The sequence below is a fragment of the Dermacentor albipictus genome, chromosome 4 (assembly GCF_038994185.2).
Source record: "Dermacentor albipictus isolate Rhodes 1998 colony chromosome 4, USDA_Dalb.pri_finalv2, whole genome shotgun sequence".
In the NCBI taxonomy this organism is placed as follows: domain Eukaryota; kingdom Metazoa; phylum Arthropoda; class Arachnida; order Ixodida; family Ixodidae; genus Dermacentor; species Dermacentor albipictus.
Genome location: NC_091824.1, coordinates 76,195,428 through 76,216,698, shown reverse-complemented (window position 1 = coordinate 76,216,698; position 21,271 = coordinate 76,195,428). Strand labels below are relative to the sequence as shown.

Sequence of the window (21,271 nt, the reverse complement as noted above, 5' to 3'; positions counted from 1 at the left end):
GCATGTCTTATTCAACTTACACAACTATTTAAAGTGAAAGAAATGGTTAATATTATTTTTTGTCAGGTAATTTTTGTCATAACATGTGTTAAAAGTGCACCAGCAATGATAGGTAACTAATGAAATGATAAACTGGGTAAAGCTTTGGCATATATGTAGCTATGCAATAAACTAGGATAAATGTAATATGACATATATTAAGATAGTATTGTTTCAAAAACGACGGAAATTGAAAAATACAGCCAATCTGAACCAAAGTTATTTTCAAAATGAGCTGTAAACTAAATTTTGCATCAATTTCTATTGTCCTAGTCTGTTGCACACATCTCTATGTGGGGAATGAGTGTGTGAAATTCAATTTCGATATATTCATTCAGACAAAAGTTACCAAAGATTGCATAAAATGAGGTGCATCAAAATCTTGTTTATAGGAAAACGTAAACAAATGTTTCAAACCATGTGAAAGATGCCAAAAACAACACAAACAGGCTTAACATGCACCAAGTTCATAGCTGGTGCCCCCATGAGATGCACTAGAGTGTCCTTTAGTTCGTGTGACTGCTCGCGGTCAATACAAAATCTAAAATAAATTTTTATAATATCCATATAAAAGAAATAGCGCTAATTTTCGAAACCAATGCAATGTAGTTTCAGTTTTTCAATGCGAGGGTAGGGTTTGGAAATCTCGCTGTAACTTCCAAACTAATGATGATAGGAATATAATTTCGCTTTCAACATGCTTCTGAATGTTTGAGAATACATAAAATGTAGCAAACAAAAACAAAAATAAATGAGCACGAAAATTGTCTTGAATGTGTTCTCCCACCTTAAATGCTTACACCTTTAGAACCAACCGTTTATTGGATGGCAGCTGAATTAAATATTGCATACTAAACTGTGCCAGCAGTCGAGGTGAGTGACAGCTATGCTGAATACTCGAGAGAAAAAAAACATCAACTGCATAAAATTGTAGGTAGGGCATAACCAAAAGGAATTTGGACTTTAGCATAGGCTTTTCATATTAGTTGCTAATTTAATTGGACTTTATACTTTCAGTTGATCAGTTGACTAATACAGTGACACACATGAGGTTCTCCCCTTCTTTGATATAGATGGCACCACAATAGCGAGTTTTACGTGTCTGGTATACCACTATACGCAGTTGGATTGGGCACTTCCTTAATACATTGCGTACTAAACTGCACCAGCAGATGAGGTGAGTGACAGCTATGCTGGATACTCGGGAGAAGAAAACATCAACTATATAAAATTGTAGGTAGGGCATATACTAAGGGAACTTCCACTCTCGGATAGGCTTCCCATATTAGTTGCTCATTTAAGTTGACAGTTGACTAACATTGACACACACCACGTTGTTCACATTCACCTTGGATGTACAAATGTAGAATACCGCCACTTACTGAAACAATGGCTAACTTTATAATTAAATATAAAACTTTGCCACATAGTTTGCACACGGAACTGTGTGCCAACAACTACAGCACATCACAACAGGTGTGCACCCACGCAGTTACTCTGTGACAGGATGCCAGAAGATTACTTCCACCACCACAAAGGTGGCCTAGAACAAAAAACTTTGAAGTTGTGCCCTCATGCTTTTCTGACTAATTGGGTGTTCTATTGGGCCAGTATGAAGCCATCCTGTGGCATACTGAAAACAGAAAGCGCAATACAGGAGCATGACATAAACTGTGCCTAGCCCGAAGGTAGAATAAGGGATGCCGGTTATATACAGGGGGCAAGTTATGTGATAGCAATCTGGCATACTATCACAACTCTCATGCCCTATAATCTAGAGCTTCTAGCTACAACATTGCCCCAACATTCACCGAGGCCGCACTGTGGCCATGGTGGCTTTTGTCTTTTACAAGCAAGGTCAGGAAAAATAAGTGTTGGTGATTGACTGGTTACACTGACTGGTCAACGCATGTATAAGATGAGATTCTTTTTATTTCCAGATCCCGTGACATCACTGGATCACTGGGTCTGCTGGTGTATAAACAACACACACACACATATATACATATACACAGACACTTCCTAAGGTTGTGTCTGGCCTGGACGGATTTGAACAATACTGCGTATTTTTTGCAGCTACACAGATATTTCAAGACACTCCTCAGCTAAAACAGCTCACTCTTTGCACTAATGCTGCACCTCTATTAATCATATTCTGCAATCACATCAAATGGCAATTTGTTTGCTCTGCCCAAAATAATTATATAGCTGTCATGGTGGTTTACCGGTATTCATGGTGACATGGTTGTTTTGAGTAATGACCAACATAAGTGATTTATATTTGCGATTTACCCAAAGACCTCAAACAAACACAGCAACACAAAAACATTCTAAGGTAAAATATGATCAATGCAACAATAGATGCCATCAGTTCAGAAATGATGTCCCACTGTTTATGAAAAGTTTGAGGCTTGCAATGCCTTTTCTTTTCCTCCAGCACAACATCCAAAATGTCTGGCTTGAACTAACGCTTGAAGGAATGGCAAATTTGCTCAAGCAAACACGTTCACAACTCTAACAACACACTGCGGAGAAGGTGAAGTTGTGCATGGTATATACCAATATGAAAGGAAATTGTGTTTCAGATCATTTGATGTCTTCACTCAACATAATGTGACACCTTCACAAACACAACAGCTGCCTAGCAGACTCCAGCAAATGGTGGTACACTGTGTGCTTCTGCAGTAACCATTGTTTAGGTACAAATTAGGTATATACTTTGACAATGGCGCTCATTGCATGCTAGATTCCATTTTTTTCATGACTGGCCAATCCACCAGGGAGGAAAAACAAAGTTCATCACCGCTGAGTCACACTGGTCATTTGTAAGGTGAACACCAGTTAAGGCCCTACACAAGCTGACTCATGGCTACACTGGTAGCAGCTTCTAGATTAAATTGCTTGTGAACTTGCCACAAACACTAAAGCAATAACAATCTAGACAATTTTCAAGCTAAAAAGTATGTTTTATATGTCAACCCTAAAGAGGCAGTAATAACTTAAGCAGGAAAATAGTGCACACATAATCTGGCCTTACTCCGCTATCGTCAAATGAAATTAAACATTCTTATATGTATAAAAACAAAGATAACTATGCGTGTCATTTGAGATATCAGCTCTTTGCTCTCTAGTTAGGTACTTAGTTGAAATGTTGGTCACTCGCTACCAAAAGGCAAGAAGTGGGCGCTAACGACACCCGATACAGACTACACACTACATTTAATTCTAGCCACAAACAAGCACTATCACGGGCAAATGAAATGCGAATGGGAAGGTATAAGGCAGAACACGTCACGTCAGTAACAGCTTGAGACTGCCCATTTTGCACTGCCATTCATCCAGCCACCAAACTCGCGCTGCCATCACAATGAGTGAAAGCAAAAATGAAAGGATGCATTCTAGTGGTCCCTAACCTGCTCGCATTTACTTAATCCACGACAGTATACTTTGTTGCTATTGTCACAGTTCCGAGCAGCGAGATGTGCACTATATACAGTTGAGATGCAGCTCTGGTCGTTCAAACCAGACGGGCAACAGTGCAGCGATAAGAGTCAGCCAGCTTGAGCAAACAATGCCTTCTTCAACGCAGGCAGACCCCTGGCTGCAGGGTCTCCTCTCTCTGGCAGTGATAGTTAAACAATAGTTAAAGCGAAACGCATGCCTTTCACTAGCTAAGCTAGGAGCAGGCCTTTATGAAAATTAATGAGAAGCAAGAAGCAGAAAACAAAGAGCAGCCCTCTGAAGGCATGTTAAACTACGCCTTTTAAGTCAATTGCTAAATAAAAAGAGCATGGAAGGAAAATAGAGGGGGGGGAGGGTGTTTTTAATGCAGGGTATGGTACTTTTACAAAAGAGACGTCTTCCAGTAGCATCCATTCTTAGGGAACAAAAAGTTGTGAGGAAAGGAAGGAGTAAAATAAACGGGCAATGACGTCACACTTGCTTATTTCAGTAAAAAATACAAACTAGGACGGTCAATACCAATGTACAAGTGAAAAAAAAAAAGAATGTGACAGGTGTTGGAAATTCAATTCCTGATATGTACAAGTTTGTGTCGGTAATACATAGCAGACAACTATACTGTGCTTTGTAGAGACGGGCACAAGTTCTTGGAACATCGAACCCATTAATATGTCGAATAATCTAGCAGCATAACCACAAGGCAGGATTAAGGGGGCACCTTCTTTTGTTGCTTTTGTGTCCCAAATATTTCTGTGCCTGCATGTCTTCACTGGTAAGACAAGAATGATGCTCTAACTCAAGAGAAAGATGTACCAAAGGAGAGAGAACAAAATGTCAGAGGCTAGCTTGATGCAGTCACAACCCTAAGAGTTGTCACTCGATAAACGGACACTTTGTGTGTCCCCACCCATTGATAGCATCAATCAGCACTCAACAAGGCTGCAACCCATTATCACAGAGCTCTGAGATTCAGAAAAAATTCACATTAAACGAGCAAACTAAAATTTTCAGTGTTTAGTTGTAAAAATAACTAAAAGTGCTTCAATGCATCCGTCAAAAATTAAAAACGGTATAAAGGTTACGGGCTGTCAGTTTGTTGATACCACAGTCGCTCAAAAAGCGTGATTTGCTTTGAGTAGCATGCTCTAGCGAGTTCACTGACAATAACTTAATACTAAGCAGAAAAAAAGTGCTGCGGCATGCACCAAATCACATTAGATAAGAATGGGTACTTTCGTAGCACTGAGGTATGCATAAAAATGTGGAATGTTTAACTGTCACGAACCTTTGCTTGACTCTGCAGGTATAGTGGGACCTGGTCCATGAGAAAAATAAGCTTGATGACAAAACTCTTTCCAAAGAATAAGCTGCAGGGAAAGTTTAGGCCTCCTGAGGAATGTGTTTGAAGATGTATGGGAGACAAGCCACAACAACATAATTTAACGCCATGTTCAGAACGGCTCTGCATCGAACCAATCATTTGTTTACATTTATTTTGTCAAATAACAGCTTGGTCCTCGGTGCACATTCATTGACTCAGCATGGTTGAACACATACTGAGGTAACCTGTGTTCTCGTAGTGCATATCTTGCATTTGCCTTCATGGACGAAAGGCTGGTTTAAATATAACGTGTGCATAGACTTAAAAATCAAAACTTTTTGTTCTTCTGAACAAGACATTCTATCAAGAAGTAGGTTGTAGTACAAAACCTGTTAACAACCTTTTTTAACATTGCAGTGAAAACCATGCCGAAGCAACCACAACAGTTCCTGTAAATTTCCAACACAGCTTGGTGGTCTCTAAATGCATCCAACAAGAAAACATGGCACTTTTCATCAGGCACACTGGCAAAGAGTTCGTGCTTGTGAATTGCAGTGCGTAGTGTCTTTTTTTTTTGTCATTTACCACACTTCTCTACTGCCATCATCATGCGTTACAGTCACAACAATGGCAGGAAAATGTGCCCAGAAGTTCCAGATAAAAAGTGCCAATAACAACATTCATGCAACAACGCACAGACTGGCTGCAGGTTGAAGTCAATCAACAATGGAGATGCGTTAACGCGAACAATTATCAAGGTGCACAGGTGTTTGAGCATATCACCTCCACTGAAATGCAGCTGCAATGGCCAGGAGCTGAAGTCATGATCTTGCGGGCAGCAGGGCCTTGTTCTCGTGCAAGCTCGATCCCGAGAGAGAGTTCTGGAAACAACACAATGTGGGATTGTGCTGTGCCACGATGCTGCATGACACCAGAGGGTGCCATTGCCTGCTAGAGGAGGTGATGAGGCAAGTTAACATGACAACCCGTCATATAAACCATTCTCGCTTCTTGGTGACGTCGTGACCTCTGACACCATGAACCACAGCAGTGTCTGCGTCAGGTGCGTCCTTAGCACCAGAGTCTTCATACGTGAGGTACTCGCCCTTGTGCCGCGACACATAGCGGCCCAAGATGATAGCCATGATCACAATTGCTGCCAGGATCACTGCCAGCACACCTGCGTAAAGGATTAAAGCAACAGTCAATCAAGTGCAATTAAGTGCCACAGTGTGCATGCTGTTATAGGGAGGAGTGCATGGCTTGTGAGGTTGCTGTCATTGGCTTCCTAGCCTAAAAGCCGCAATTAACTAGGCATAGTAGCTCTCAGCCACTCGTAGATCTTTCACACAATCAAGAAAACATAAAAGGTCCCACAAGTAGAAATGCTGGTGAGGCATGCTATAGCTTTAGGTCCTTACCGCCCAGGATTGCCGAGTCAACATAGCTGGTTACAGCCCAGGGTTCTCGGTAGACCCCTGGTGGCAGCGTAGGCGGTGGCCGTGTCTCATCCTCTGGAGGTGCATACGTGACTGGCTCAATACCGCACGTGTCTTCTCGCACGGTTCCTTCAGGATAGGCATGCACATTGCTTCGCCGGCTCTCCTGAAAGTAGCGTCTTAGTGGCATGTGGTCGTCAAACTGCACCCGTGAAATGCAGCCCACAAAGCCTTCACCAGTGCCCATGGACTCTGGAGGGGATAGGGAATGGGGTGGGAGAGAGAGAACGAAGTTGCTCAGTGAGAAAATCTGTTTGGACAAATTCTGCTATCAAATCAGTGGGCGCACAGCTCAACAAGCTATATACAGTAAAAGCTCACTCATACGAGTTCCTCGGAGATGGTACGAAAATTCGAATTATACAACATTCGAACTAATGAAAGTCGGAGAAAAAAAAATCACTAGGTTAAGGCATGTATATAATAATAATATTTGGGGTTTTACGTGCCAAAACCACTTTCTGATTATGAGGCACGCCGTAGTGGAGGACTCCGGAAATTTTGACCACCTGGGGTTCTTTAACGTGCACCTAAATCTAAGCACACGGGTGTTTTCGCATTTCGCCCCCATCGAAATGCGGCCGCCGTGGCCGGGATTCGATCCCGCGACCTCGTGCTCAGCAGCCCAACACCATAGCCACTGAGCTACCACGGCGGGTAAGGCATGTATATAGTACGAGCTAGCATGAGCGTGTGAAAAAACACGCTACGTCACGTTGGTGAGAACAATGTCTATAGCTCAAAGCACTGGCGCTGCCAATGTAATCCTATGCAGCCAACGCGGTCCAACGTTGAGATGGCTCTTGCTCCATCTGCGCGTTCGTCATGCTGACGTTGCCGACCCACTAAGCATGGTGCGGAGAAAAAGGTACCTATGCTACTTCACTGATGGTTGCTGACAGCCGTGTCCAAAGCAGCGCGCGAGTTGGGGATTGTTCTGCACATGCTCCGAAGAGAGCAGCTGACGGCGCGCATGTCAAAGTCTAGAGGGGGTGGCATTTCGGCTGGCGCAGCACAAGCGATGCACAATGGATGATAAACATGCCTTTGCGCTGCCGATGCTTGCCGCAGGAACAAGAGCTATGCTCTAAACTGCACTCGCGAAACGCACCACAACCTGCTGTGATGTTGGTCTCTGTTGTACTTTCGTAGCTGTGCCAGCTGTGCGCTGCCGAGTTCCACTATACGTATAGGTGGCATCCAAACACAAATCCCAGGGATGCTTTCCTTTGAGTATAGTCACAAATCTCAAAAGCTATGCTTTTCTGTACTGCGAGCGCCGATAAATGTCACGGCCACCATGCTTCAGACATTAGCAGCTGCTGCTTCTTGGCAGAACACCTCACAGAGAAAGAGCATAGCCTCCAAGATGTAGCATGCAAAAAGGAGAGAGAGAGAGAAATGACCTGCAAATGAGGAGCTGGCCATGCCTGGCCAGGCGCAAATGCGTCCCTCCATTCAGGCCTAAACAAAGGGCTGCAGATAGAAAGAGCAAAGCTTCGCAACCTGTGCGGCAATGCCAGCGTCACCAATGGGCTCCCGCACACTAGCATTCTCCTCATCCCCGATGGTGCGGAGTTCGAATTATTGGTGGCGGTAGGGATTTCAGTGTGAATTAGCGGGATGTGTTACATATTGCTTCCAATACATTGTTGGACGGACTGCGGCGGCAACTTCGAATTATCTGAAATTTCGAATTATCGAGTTGTGAACTAATGAACTTTTACTGTACAGTCAAAACCACTTATAACGATACCAGTTTTAACAGTATATCGGTTATAACAATGAGAAGCTGTTGCATTATTGACTTTTGTGTTTTCCGTGGTAAGATAACCCACTTACTACAATGCCCCAATGCCGCATTATCGGTTATAACGATGAAGTCTGGCTGCTGGGTGTCCGAGCCGAAAAATAGTGAAATGCGAAATCCTTTAAAAGAAAAAAAGAAAACAAGAAATTCGAGTTGCTGCATGATGGACTGCTGCTCTACAGCTGCCGTGCACTCATTTTCCAGCCATCTCCGGGCGGCTCTCTACCATTGCCCTCCCGCACCTCTGAACACGAATGGACCGCACTCATAGCTGTACACCGCCCCAACCTCCGAAACACGATTGGACTGCGCCAACTGTGCCGCAAGCAGATTGCTCGCAGGCTCCTCATTCAGCATAGTTCTGAGAACAACTTAATTGCTCGCGTTCGTCTTTGTTGGTTACGTTGAAGTGGTTCCTGGCCATGCAGTTTCTCAATTTCGCTTAACTTGCCGCCGAAACGGAAGATCGGTGATCCGCCTGCTGATCATCGGCAATGCATGACGTTGCCAGTGAAAAGAAAGTGCACGGCTATAGATTGGAAACTAGGTGCTTCTGACTGATGAGACGATTGTCGTGAACGTGCTTGCATCAGATAGCAACGCCAACGATGGCAGCGACGACGCGGTAGGGCAGGCTGCCTCAACGCTGTTCTCACAGGAGGCCCGGCAGATGATTTAATCCATCCAGAGCTTCATTTTCGCAAGGAAGCTTCCACTGCACTGCGTGGACCACTTGGATGCTTTGGAGAAGGAAGTCGGCAAGCTTTGCATAAAGCATGCATGGCTAACAGACATAGGCTTTTCTCATGCAAGCAAGTGAGAAATATGTGGCGAGATGCTTGCGGCTATCTCTCCTCAGCGTTTTTTCTGGATTTCTAAAGCTGACAGGCTGCAACGGCAGCCGTCTCACAATTTTTGAAAGGCTCCTTTTGGGGGGCCACCAAAGCGATGCTTCGGTAGTGCTCACATATCGGTTGCCACCTGTGACACCTCTTTGCAGTTGTTATAGCAGTGCCATTTTTTAACACCGACAGCCGCGGCTTGCTACACACGATCGGAGCGCCGAGGAAGCTGTCAAACGAGGGAACACAATCAGCAGCCAGGCGGAGGAAGATGGTAGAGAGGGGCACTGCCCTCGCCGCCTATGTAGTTTTCTCACATCAACTCTGCCATCCCACTATTTTGATTTTTTTTCACGCAACCCGGTTATAATAATTATCAGTTATAACAATGGCATTTTTGTGGCACTTGAATATTGTTATAAGTGGGTTCGACTGTATAGGGTGTTTTCTTTTTTTAACTGCACCAAATTGTTAAAAATTGCCTCTGGCAAATAGCACAATTCTAACCCTTGGGCTAAATTACTTGATAGAGGCGGCCACCACAGCTACGAGAAATCAAAATGCTTAATTGAATAACAAACACACTTGCACTAATTATTTACTCGTGTTTGGCGCAGCATAGCCTTAGCTGCTTTCGCACCACTAAACCACATTTAACTAATTATTTATTTACCTAATTACATTACGGAATATATTTCAATCTACGAATTGTAGATAGTCAGTTTGCAAGGCACATCGACTTGGCACCAACTTGGCAACACACTTTGTGCACAAGCCTGAAAGAGCTATGCTTTAAATACAGGGTGGCTACCAAGTTGACATTTCTAAATTCCTCGAGTTCTCCAGGTTTCCCCCAAGTGACACAGAACTATGTTTTATGTCAAGACAGGCTGAAACCATGTCGCCCGATGCTTTCATTCTCTAGTAAGCATGTGAAAAAATTAACAGAGAAAAGACCTAATCCAGTTTGAATAATAAGGAGTAGTGTTCATTTTATTCAAGAATGAGAATAGAAGGGAGGGGTTAGTAAAATGCACAGCAACTAAAATGTCTTCGAAAAAAAAAAATTGCAAATCGGGCCGGACATTCTCAAAAACGAATAAAAAGGAGATGCATCCAGAAGCAAATATTTTCGAATATGAGCTATTTCTATCAACTGATAGCAAGCTCAGTGGTGTGAGGCCCGAACTTTGTCACAATTGAGATTCTCTCTCAATAGCTTGTAGGTCAACCACAACTGTCCTGACATACTCTCACACTGCGCACAACGCCTCAGTGTTGTGCCTCACTGCTTTAAATAGTTTATTTTGGTTTGGATGAGGGACACTTGCATCTCAGCGTCAGCCAACACTTTGTTTTTTGAGCTCAAGCTCCTTCAAAGCGGTGGCAGCATGCCTCCTTTCCCATTCATTCCTCAATGCTAGGTCTTTTCTGTTCTCATCCTCCTTCAGCCGCGCATTCGTCCCACGGACCATTTGAAGCATCTTCTTGGTCAGTTGTACGGTGAACGTCCGATTTTTCGAACTCCCTAGAGGCTGCGAAAAAACATCTGCCAGTTGGAAAAAATGAATGCATGTCTTTTACTGCCCTTAAGGGCTCAAATCGCTACAGGTATTCTGAAAAAGCCCTGATGGCCTGCCAGTACACGTATTAGGCATATCGGTGCTCATACTGTGACAGGAGATACCGGGTGCATGCGTGTATAATTAAAGAATACACACTGTGTCCCCTGGCCACTGCCCTTCATACGCTTGTTATATTTCACCAAGTAACTTTTGTGTACAGAAGTGAAGCTGACTTTCGGGAACCGGCATTATGCAACACATTTGTGCTTTCCGAGCACTGAAGCCAATTGCGAGGACCACAAAGGCGGAGTCGGTGCCATTGCTGACAATGGTGAATTCGTTCAATGAAAAACATGGCACCCAACGGCAAGAAGCTTATTAGCGAGCGTCGAAGCAGCTGGGCCTAGCATTGCCGCAGTGGTGGCTACGGCTGCAAGCGCGCTATCTGCGGGCGAGAGCGCTGGTTCGAGGCGGCGAGGCAATCAAAACTGCAGCGGTAGTGGCTTTGATTAATGCTGTTTCGCACCTGTGGTTACGGCAAAAGGCCTGGAAAATCGGACAGCGAAGGATTCTTGCGTCTGAAATTTCAGACGTGGTTGTGCCGCGAAGCCGTCCGAATTATCTTGCATCCGGAAATTTGATTGTTGACTGTACACTGGCAACTCCTCCAACCGACAACAGGGCATCAAAGACAATTCGTTATGATTCCTGTCTGTTACTCGAGCCAGCATTACCGTGACTTTCGTTACCTTTCAATGAAATTACAGCTAATTTTCCCTGATAGAAGCATCAATTCCCTGATTTTTCCCCGAGTTTTTCCAAACTACTCAATATCCCTGAGAATTCCCGGTCTTCCCGGCTTTCTCGGTTGGCAAACACCCTGAAATAGGAACAGGGACACAGTGCTTACAAAGTCTAATCAGCTCCTCACCATTTCGCCCAACATAGATGCTGAGCAAGTCGTTGAACTGAGCGTCAGCCTTGCCTCGAATGTTGAATGTGTGCACCTGAGGTTCATAGTTGTCCACCTGAAAGAAGGAAGAAAATAATGTTTACAATACCTGCTCTGCAGGACAACAGGAATGCATTTTTTTCCGAAATATATGAAATTTACTTTTCATAAGAACAGTTATGGCCACACTGCTTTCACAACATGAACGGTGCAGTTTACACCTCGTACCTTGAAGCCATATTTTGCAAACTTACTTGGCACATCCACATACTCCTGTGGGAACAATCAGGGTTACAGTTCTGCAAATCTACATTGCAACATGCTAGGAACTGATACGAAGAACTATGACACTTGGCACTTCAAGCTAATGTAAACTAGAGTTATGGCTTCACTATGTTTTGAATGCAACAAAGATGTACATTCAACAAGTTTATCGCTTTAATTACATTTCTTGCTTCTCTGCGCAACACTTCTATAGGAAGGCAGCCAGCACCTGGATGCTATAGAAATTGAACAATAACATTTTGAAAGCTCTACATAGGCAAAATATACAGAACTCAAGTGCTTAGTTACAAAGAGCAAACAACTTGCAGCAGCCTTTGGTGCTATCCTGGGGATGCCTGATGAACAGTCGACTGCAAAAGTTAGGAGACTGTGGGATCTGACAAAAGCTGCATGGATTTGACAAATGCTGCATATCTCCACAGCCTTCCTTGGAACACAGCCTTGTACAACGAAATCTTGATAATTGAAAATCTCTGAATTCAAATTGACAGATAATTTGAACTGCTCTGTTGGGTCCGGCAAAGTCCTCTATATTTGAACAGAGAAAAACTCCAGCAAATTCGCACTCCAAGAACCACACAGAAGTTATCTTGAACAAAATCTCTCACTCCCGCGCACCACTTTTTGGACAAACGCGAGCCAAAGGCAAAGGTTCGATGCATTGTGCATTCCTTGAGGAAGGGCACAAGGTGAGCAGAGATCAAAATAGAGCAAGACGAACAGCATGCACCCTCTTTTTCTACCATCCAGTTTGAAAAGAGCAGGAAGGAGCCCCTAGCACGCACTTGATCACATCGCCAATGATGCAAAAATATGCCACACGTCAAGCCACCATCCTTCTTGGCTCCTACTCGCAAGTGCCTTACACTTACAGCAAACTGCACGCAAGGCCTGATATTGACTCAGGGCCTGAATAGTTCTGCAGTAACCCGCATCATGGAGAGAAGTAATTATTAAGGGAAAATGAGACATCCACCCAAACGTAGCTAACTGCTACAAAGGAAACCCATACGGGTTCCTCGAAAGAAAAGCCTCTCAGTTGATGAAAAATTAATCCTGGTCTGGGGCTCGAACCCGGAACCACCGCCTTTCCGGGGCAGCCGCTCTACAATCTGAGCTAACCAGGTGGCTAGCAGATGGCAGGGCGAAGTCGAATTTGTCGACAACGCGAAGCAAAGGCAAGTGTTTGACGTAGTAGTTCTGCGGAAACCCGCGTTGAAGAGCTGTCTGCTACCTTGCGTCTGCTATATTCACACTACGCACAACCTTGAGGTAGTGCACTGGTCACAGAACACAAATGCGTTCATGTTCATGGCATTAAAACGGCATGTGAGCATGTACTCTCGAGGTCAATGGACTGCTCCGGAAAAGGCGAGGTTAAAGAAACATGCACTACCAAACGCCATACAACTACTGCGCACATTTCTTGTATTATCACGTGACAATCCCTTGGAGTCGACATGCATGACCAACGAAGTTGGCTTACTCACTAGCAGCACAGCCTATACACAACACTTGGATGTTTTTCCTCAAGGCTGTAAAGATTGGTCCACAACTTGTTTTCAATGTAGAAATGTGCCGACCTGGGTGGGACTGAGAGAGCCACGGTTAAGCTCTCTTGTCCAGTTTAAAAGTGTTGAATACTCAGATTTAGGCACTCCCACTAGTGGAAAGTTGTTACAAAGTGTGAAGAAAACAAAGAAGAACAAATTGCGGTTTTAATCCGCTTCACAGGATCCCTTTGAGTGCCTAATCTAAAGCATGCTACATTTTAAAGCCAACAAAAAGAAGCAGTCAAATCTAGTCGGTTTTAACAGCCACTACGGCACAGTTGTGCACTGTATCGGAGACCACACAACAAGGTCAATGCACCAGCATGGAAAGCCACAACTTACGAATATCGTCAGCCTCTCTCCATTGTGGGTACGCTTGATCTGGACATCATGAATTTGACCCAAGGCGAAGTTCTCATTCTTGATGATGATCTCCTGACGTTCAAAGCCAAAGTCAAAGACCAGTCTCAAGTGACCTGGGCAAGAAGAGCACAGCAGTGAGGAAATAACTGAAAATAATCACTGTGTGAGCCAAATTACAAATAACGGTACAGGTGAACCTCGATACTGTCACATTACACTACGGCAAGAACTACAAAAATTAATCTAAAGGAAGGCCCAAGTTTCAAGCCGACAACTTCGCTGACAGGGTGTTGCTGTCGAAACTGTCCTTATCTTATCTATATAAGCTCTCCTCATCTTACACAGCAGTGTCAGAGACTACATGCCGGCCAGCAACAATACTGCATGACGCAAATTGTGCTGTCAATGCACATGACATTACAATAAACACGAATGTAATAAAATTTTTGGATATAATTTAGGAAACTTTGCTGCAAGAGAAGGTACAACCATGCTCTGCATAAAAAAGACATGCGTCTTCAGACTGCGTCCAGGTTGCGAAGGATGAAAGTACAGTTAAACCTTAATACAGTTAAACCTCGATATAATAAACCTCAATATAACGAAATTTCAATATCATGAAGTATTTAACATTTTATAGCTTCTTGTGCCTAGAACACCATGTATTAGAACCTCAATACAGTTAAACCTCGATATAACGAAGTAGGTAAAATCGGCAATTTGCTTCGTTATATCGAAATTTCCCTGTATTGAAATTCGACCTTTTATGGAAATAAGTAGAGTTGCCGATCGGTTCTTGTTACACAGAAAAGGGCTGCAGAATTTTTGGATTATCGGGCAATAGAAAAAAAGTGAATTTAAATGTCAGAACAATCCATTCTGATTAACTTAGGCGTCGGCGACAAATGATACGGTTTCATGCCACGTTGACGATATCTTCACACAGGCGGTATGAATTAACCAAAGCCAGCCATGCTCCACATGCACTCTGCCCCCGCAACTGATAGCGTCGCCTGCAGTGGGGAGCGAATATTTCGTCTGCCTCTCACTCCAACGAGTCACCAAAACTCGAGATTACGCACCCTTTAATACTAAACGCGTGGGAAGACAGCTTACATGATGCCACGCCGTCTCGGCACGGCCACTCTTTACAAACGCTGCAGATTACCTCTAAAGCAGGGTGCGCGACTGCATATGCACTCAGCCGAGCTTACAGCCATGTGCAGCCACGACCGAGAGGCGCACCATCTGTTTTAGAGTGAATCTGCCGGATGTGCAAAGAGTGGGAGTGCAGAGATGGTGTGGCATCATATGCGCTGTCTTCCTGCACGTTTAGTAGTGGAAGTTGTGTTATCTCAAGAGTTTCAGAGACCAACTTTCATTACTTCTTGCCCATTGACCAGCACGTATATCGAACCTTAATATAATGAACTGTGTTTATACACGATTTCTATGTAACGAAATTTCACTGCCACTGCAAAGGTATACCAAGGCAATAACTGGAAATTGCCGTGGAAGCAGATGGTCTTGCAAACGCACCTCAAAAATCGCATGCCGTGTGACAGAGAGTGGCAGCCGAAGCGGAGCAGTGTAGCAACAAGAATCTATTGCTTAAATGATATTGTGCGACAAAAAAAACGACACGGACGTGAGAGAAGACGACACACCAAGCGCAAACTTTCAACTAAGTTTATTGTGCCACTGCGTCGATATTATACATGGCAGGCAGTGTAGACCGCGCATGCGCTTACAAGAAAGTGAAGTGCGAATTCATGTAACATAGTTACGAGTCATGTGATGCTGCGTCCAAGAAACTTAATTCTTTTTCTGTGAGAGTCAGAGTTGGGAAGCTAACACATGTATCACCCAATTTCGCGATCATCTGCGCTTCAGATATTTCACGGATGAGCTGCGTGCTGCCACGGGAAACAATCGTGCATTGATCCTCAAGAGGTTTGCATCCATGATCGCGACAGTGGATGGCCAAGAAACCACCAGAGCCGTTTTTTGCATTGTTGCTGTGTTCGCGGAGTCGATCATTGAGGCAACACCCAGTTTGTCCAATATATTTCTTCCCACATGAAAGCGGGAGGTTGTACATCACCCGGTGGACACACTCGACAAACTTTTTGCGGTGATGCTTTCTGCACTTATCAGAAGGGATGGCATTTGGATCCGTCAGCCTGCAAAGCCTGCCGAGCTTGTTGGGAGCAGAAAAAACAACTCCTACATTCGCCCTTTGGGCTAGTTAGCTTAGCGTGTTAGCTTCCCGACTCTGACTCTCACAGAAAAAGAATTAAGTTTCTTGGACGCGGCATCACATGACTCGTAACTATGTTACATGAATTCGCACTTCACTTTCTTGTAAGCGCATGCGCGGTCTACGCTGCCTGCCATGTATAAAATCGACACAGTGGCACAATAAACTTAGTTGAAAGTTTGCACTTGGTGTGTCGTCTTCTCTCACGTCCGTGTTGTTTTTTTGTCGTGCAATATCATTTAAGTAATGGATTACCAACTTGCCCGGAATGCTGCTCTCAACAAGAATCTCTTGCCATCATGTTCCGTATAAACTCAAAGCGGGATAAGATCCTATCGCTTCCGAGATTTGATGCTGTAAGTGCATGGAAAGTGTGTGAAGGCAAGCCAAAAAGGATGGTGGCTTCATGCACGCTGTCTTCCTATGTCGCCAAAGATGGGGAGGCGAGCAGGCGGTAATGTGATTAAGTGCATGCTAGGGGAGATGGGGGGGGGGAGGAGGGGGGAGGGTAAGGCAGGTAAGTGTGCATCTCTTCCTCTAACACAGTTGTGCAGTGTTGTGCATGGCTGTCAATATGCCTTATTATCGAAGTAATCTGCCGCGGGTGCAACTGCAGGGCGAGCCAAGATGGCCGTGGCTTTAAGTGCTCTGTCTTCCCGTGCATTTATTGCTGGAGGTCATGTAACCTGGAGTTTCGGAGATATGGTGAAGTGAGAGACAGCCGATTCACTTTCCTCTGCATGCGCTCTTCATGATCGTGTCGTCCCACTGCAGGCAACACTATCAGCCGCTGCCGCAAAGTGGATGCAAAAGCTTCCTAGGCTTCACTTTGAATCGCCATGTGAAGGTATTGTCAACATGGCACCTTTGGTTGCAGACACACGAGCTTAACACAACTAAATTAAAAAATATTGAAATTAGCTTTTTTGGACTGCTTGATAATTCGGAAAATTTCACAGTCCCTTCCGTGAAGAAAAATTCCATCGGCGACTGTACTTATCAGCACAAAAGGTTGAATTTCAGTAAAACAAAAGTTCGACATAACGAAGCAAAGTGCCAATTTTACCAACTTCATTATATTAAGGTCTAACTGTAATGGTTTTCGTGTCGACAACATGTTGTCACCCGACTACAGCCTTTGGTCTTAACGGAAAGCTTTGCGCAGAGAAGTAGAAGAAAAGCTTGGCAGTCCTTGAGAATCGTACCGCTGGTTGACATCATGAGGTTCAGGTACTCTCCAGTGCGTGATGACATTCCGAAGATCATGCCGTGGTGCTCCGTAGTGGTGAAGCCCACACGTATGTATTCCTCCAAGGTGGACAGCGTTGTCTCAAAGTCGTAGCGTACGAAGTTGTCCGAACGCAGATTGACGCCAATCTCTGCACATAAAGGGCAATAAAATTTGGGTGTTGAGAAATGCAATACATGCTCCAGTTTCTGGTCACATGACACTAGTGCAGTTTTCAGAAGCTACAGCAAGCTGAGAAATTTTAACGGAACCAACATTTAGGTGCATTGGTGTATTGTTTCCTCAAGGTATGCGATACTGAGTTTACCATTCTGTATAAAGTAGTTTTGTCATGCTTGTTTATTCTTGAACTAGATCTAGCAGATTTTGCCTTATTTAGCATAGAAAATGCAGTTTTAGTCGATCATGAACTTTATAATGATTCTTGCATGAAATATTAACTAATTTCTTGCAGATAAAGGAGAATGTTTAGCCAATTGAAGCAGGTTTTCAAAGTTGTGATACCAGCAAAATGCCAACATTGATTTGGAGTGCCTACATTAAGTTGTACAGACTTTGAGAATACAATTCATAGCACCTGTATTTAACGATTAAGTTATTGAGGTAACCATGCACAAAAATACAGAACATTTCTTACTATAGAAAATTGAGTACTTCTTCTAAAGGCACTTAATAAGCCCTTTGCCATCATTGCGAACAGGTGCATTAAATTTGCCTTTCTTGTATAAGCGGTGTGACTACTATAACCCATACTTTCAGGGCTTAAAAATTTATCTTCAGTATAGACATTTTCATTAGGGAAAGTGACAAATCCCTCTCTGGACTGTGGCATGGCACATGCAGGCACATGCCGCAGCTTTGGCAATGCTTTTACAATGGTTTTGCGCCACAATGCCCAGAGGGCATTATGGCAATGCCCAGGGCATCCTTCTTGAAAAGAGCTATATTTGGTGTTAATTCCCAATAAAATTCCTAAAAACATTTTTAGTGGAGTCTTACAAACTTCAGGCTGAGTCTGTCAGATTTCTAATGCTATTTTAGTGTAATCCTTGCAGAAAATTGTACAAATTTTTATAGCTGCCCTGCATGTGTATGCATCGCCAAATGAATTAGACAAACGAAAGCTGCAACGATAGAAAAACGAATTCCACTGTACACAGCCATAAAAAATCAAGTCGCAACACAAACACTAAGCTGTGTTTTGCACTGAACTCGTTTGAGAGAAAGACGAAAGGGAAAAAGCAGCCCCACCGTCAGCACAGATAGGTCCCTTGAAAGGCGTCCACTGACAGTCGCACGTGTAGCCCGAGTAACCCTCGAGACAGGTTCCGCCGTTGAGGCACGGGTTGGAGGCACACTTGCCCACACAGCCCATAGACACTCCATACAGGCCTGTGGGCGCACGTGCCCTCAGGTTCAGGGGCTGCCCATTGACCAAGAAGGCCCGCAGGCAGCCCACATATCCCTCCTTGTAGTCCACGGTTGCACCTGCAAGCACAAGCCCGTGTCAGGGACGCATGAGAATGAATTCACCGACAGGGTCTCCCATCGTACAACAGCTCTGCAGTAGGGTACCAGGGTTGTTGGAGTGCAGGGTTCCTCATTATACTTCAACCAGCTAGGGCTCTTTCAATGTGCACGTAAATTGAAGCACAGAAGTGTTTCTTGCTTTCTGTTCTCATCAAATGCAACTTCCGGAGCCAGGATTAGAACCTGTCACTTCACGCTCCACAGGACAATGCCATGCCCACTAAGCCAGCACGCCAAGTGCCGCATGAAAATGCCAGCCTTGCTTGTGCATTCTCAAATGCTGGTATCACGTGGTACTCTGTGTGCATTCAAGATTATTGCAGTGGAAATGATTTAGGTTAAATTTAATTGGTAAATCCTCCCAATGCTCTGCATGAGTCATGTTACCATGCGTCGCTGTCTTACTTTTCATTGTAGTTCATCCTCACCGGATTATTACTACCATCAAGTTGTTGCTCAACCCAAGATGTGCCTGCAGTAGTAACTTTTTTTTTCTTTTAACGTTGTCGCCAACTCTATAGCAGAGCAGGCATGTCTTATCACATCATGCATGTGTTGAAAGTAATGTTGTACCTTCTCGAACAGATGTAAACACCAGCAATTCCTCTGGAATGCATAATGAGACATGAGCACAAGTTCGAACGTTCGATTATTAGCTCACCGTTTTGGTAGTACAGTTAACCTTGATATAATGAAGTTTTCGATAGAACAAAGTATTTAACATTTTGTAACTTCTTGTCCACAGTACACCCGCCATGCATTTCAAACCTCAATACAACGAAGTGTGTTTATATATGATTTCAATACAACAACATTTCCCTGCCGCTGCGAAGAAATACCGAAGCAGTAAATGGAAACTGCAACGGGTGCAGATACAGCTGAACCTCGCAATAACAAAATCAGCGGGGAACGCGAAAAAATTTGCTTTTGCGAGAATTCGTTGTTCAGAAATGAGACACCACAGACAAGTGATGTGTAGCAGAACGAAACTTTACTGTCGAAATTGCATCAAAACTTTACTGCCAAATTCCAAAACTCAACTGTCAAAGAACCGCATTAATGACAGTACAAAGCACGCCATATGCGTCGATCAGCAATGGCAGCAGTGCTGTGGAGCAGTATTTCCGGTCAATTTCTTCCCGAAATGCAATCATTTTTGTGAGATTTTGCTAACTCTGCACTGGACGCATGCAGCAGCATTTCTCCAGTGCACGCTGTCGCCTGTGAGCGCCAAAGTGATCGTATCTGATACAGTCAAAACTTGCGATAACAAAATCCCAAGACTACAAAATTCTCGCGACAACGAAATATTTTCGGATTACCAGCGAATCTAAAAACAATGCATTTCATACCTCTCGACAACGAAATGTCGCTGTACTACAATCCCGCATCAATGAAATTTCCTGGAATGCAGCCCCGCATATTACCTACTTGCGCAAGGCTAGCAGGCCCCAAAATGTGCTCAGATGTGATTGCTTTCTAGTAAAATTGTGTAAAATACAACCACACGACAACTTGAGTAATTAAGTAACTGATTAATTAATTTATTACTAATTAATTATTTGATTAATTTGAATAGCCTCAGGGCCCAAAAAGGCATTACAGAGGGGGTGGGTACACTGTGATGATACAATTGTAATACTAACAGAAACAACACTGTTATATATGAAATAAGATAGAAAACTAATAATTAACTGAGCAGGTTATTCTAACAGAGGCCAATAATAAAGTCCTTCAATGACAATCCAGTAAGCATCACTATCGTAGATGTATAACAGAAAACTGAATTAACAAATAGCAACACAGGTGAATCTGAGAAGTGTTCAACGACGGCGGCCTTGAATAACTGTGCATCTTCAATGCTGGTGATGGTGCTGGGAAGGTGGTTTCATTCTGAACTAGTCTTGGGTATAAATTAGTCCTGAAACAGCACCAAATTGTGGGCAGCACCATTTTTGTTTACAAAAACAACCAAATGCCTGAACCTATCGCGCCGGAGACCCGTCATGGCTGCCATGTTTGTTGATCACCTGTTTGAAGCGGCAGCACGTTGCTACCGACATGTGATGCCAGTTTTTGCTCACCTAGTGCTGTGCGTAAAGTGTGCCTTGGTGCGAAAACTAAACTGCAGAAAAAACAAGGAAATCCACGTCACACCGACATAGAATTGTTTATGGCGCTTGAGATGGTGCTCGCAGCATGGAGTGCCACGCATCGCACCGTGACTGAGCGATCGTCCGGGAATACGCATTCCTTGCTTCAAGAACGCTGGTTTTGGTGCCACTCGACAGGCATCGATGCATTTAATCCTTACGGGTGTTCGCCGGGGATACGAAAATATTTTGTTGTCGTGAGAATTTCATTGTTGTGGGATTTCATTATTGTGAGTTTCGACTGTAGACTGCGGGTGAATTACATGTGGCTGCTCGCAAATGCACTTTACAAATCATGCGCCGCACGACAGAGAACAGCCGCCCAAGGATACCAACAATACCCTCTCATCGCAATGTTCTGCACAAAGCCCACATGCAGTAAGATGCT

General features: G+C 43.9%; 1 protein-coding gene across 1 annotated transcript in view; it reads right to left on the bottom strand.

Moving 5' to 3' along the window:
• Positions 1-1,953: 1,953 nt before the first annotated feature.
• Positions 1,954-21,271, bottom strand: part of Nrx-IV (neurexin-4) — a 67,624-nt gene continuing 48,306 nt past the window's right edge. Inside the window, exons 18-23 of the mRNA XM_065424079.2 lie at positions 18,452-18,688; positions 17,157-17,330; positions 13,671-13,804; positions 11,470-11,566; positions 6,244-6,513; positions 1,954-6,002 (exon numbers count right to left, since the gene is read on the bottom strand). Coding sequence (XP_065280151.1) covers positions 5,812-6,002; positions 6,244-6,513; positions 11,470-11,566; positions 13,671-13,804; positions 17,157-17,330; positions 18,452-18,688 — 1,103 coding nt within the window. The 3' untranslated portion in view covers positions 1,954-5,811. The remainder of the gene's footprint in view (positions 6,003-6,243; positions 6,514-11,469; positions 11,567-13,670; positions 13,805-17,156; positions 17,331-18,451; positions 18,689-21,271) is intronic.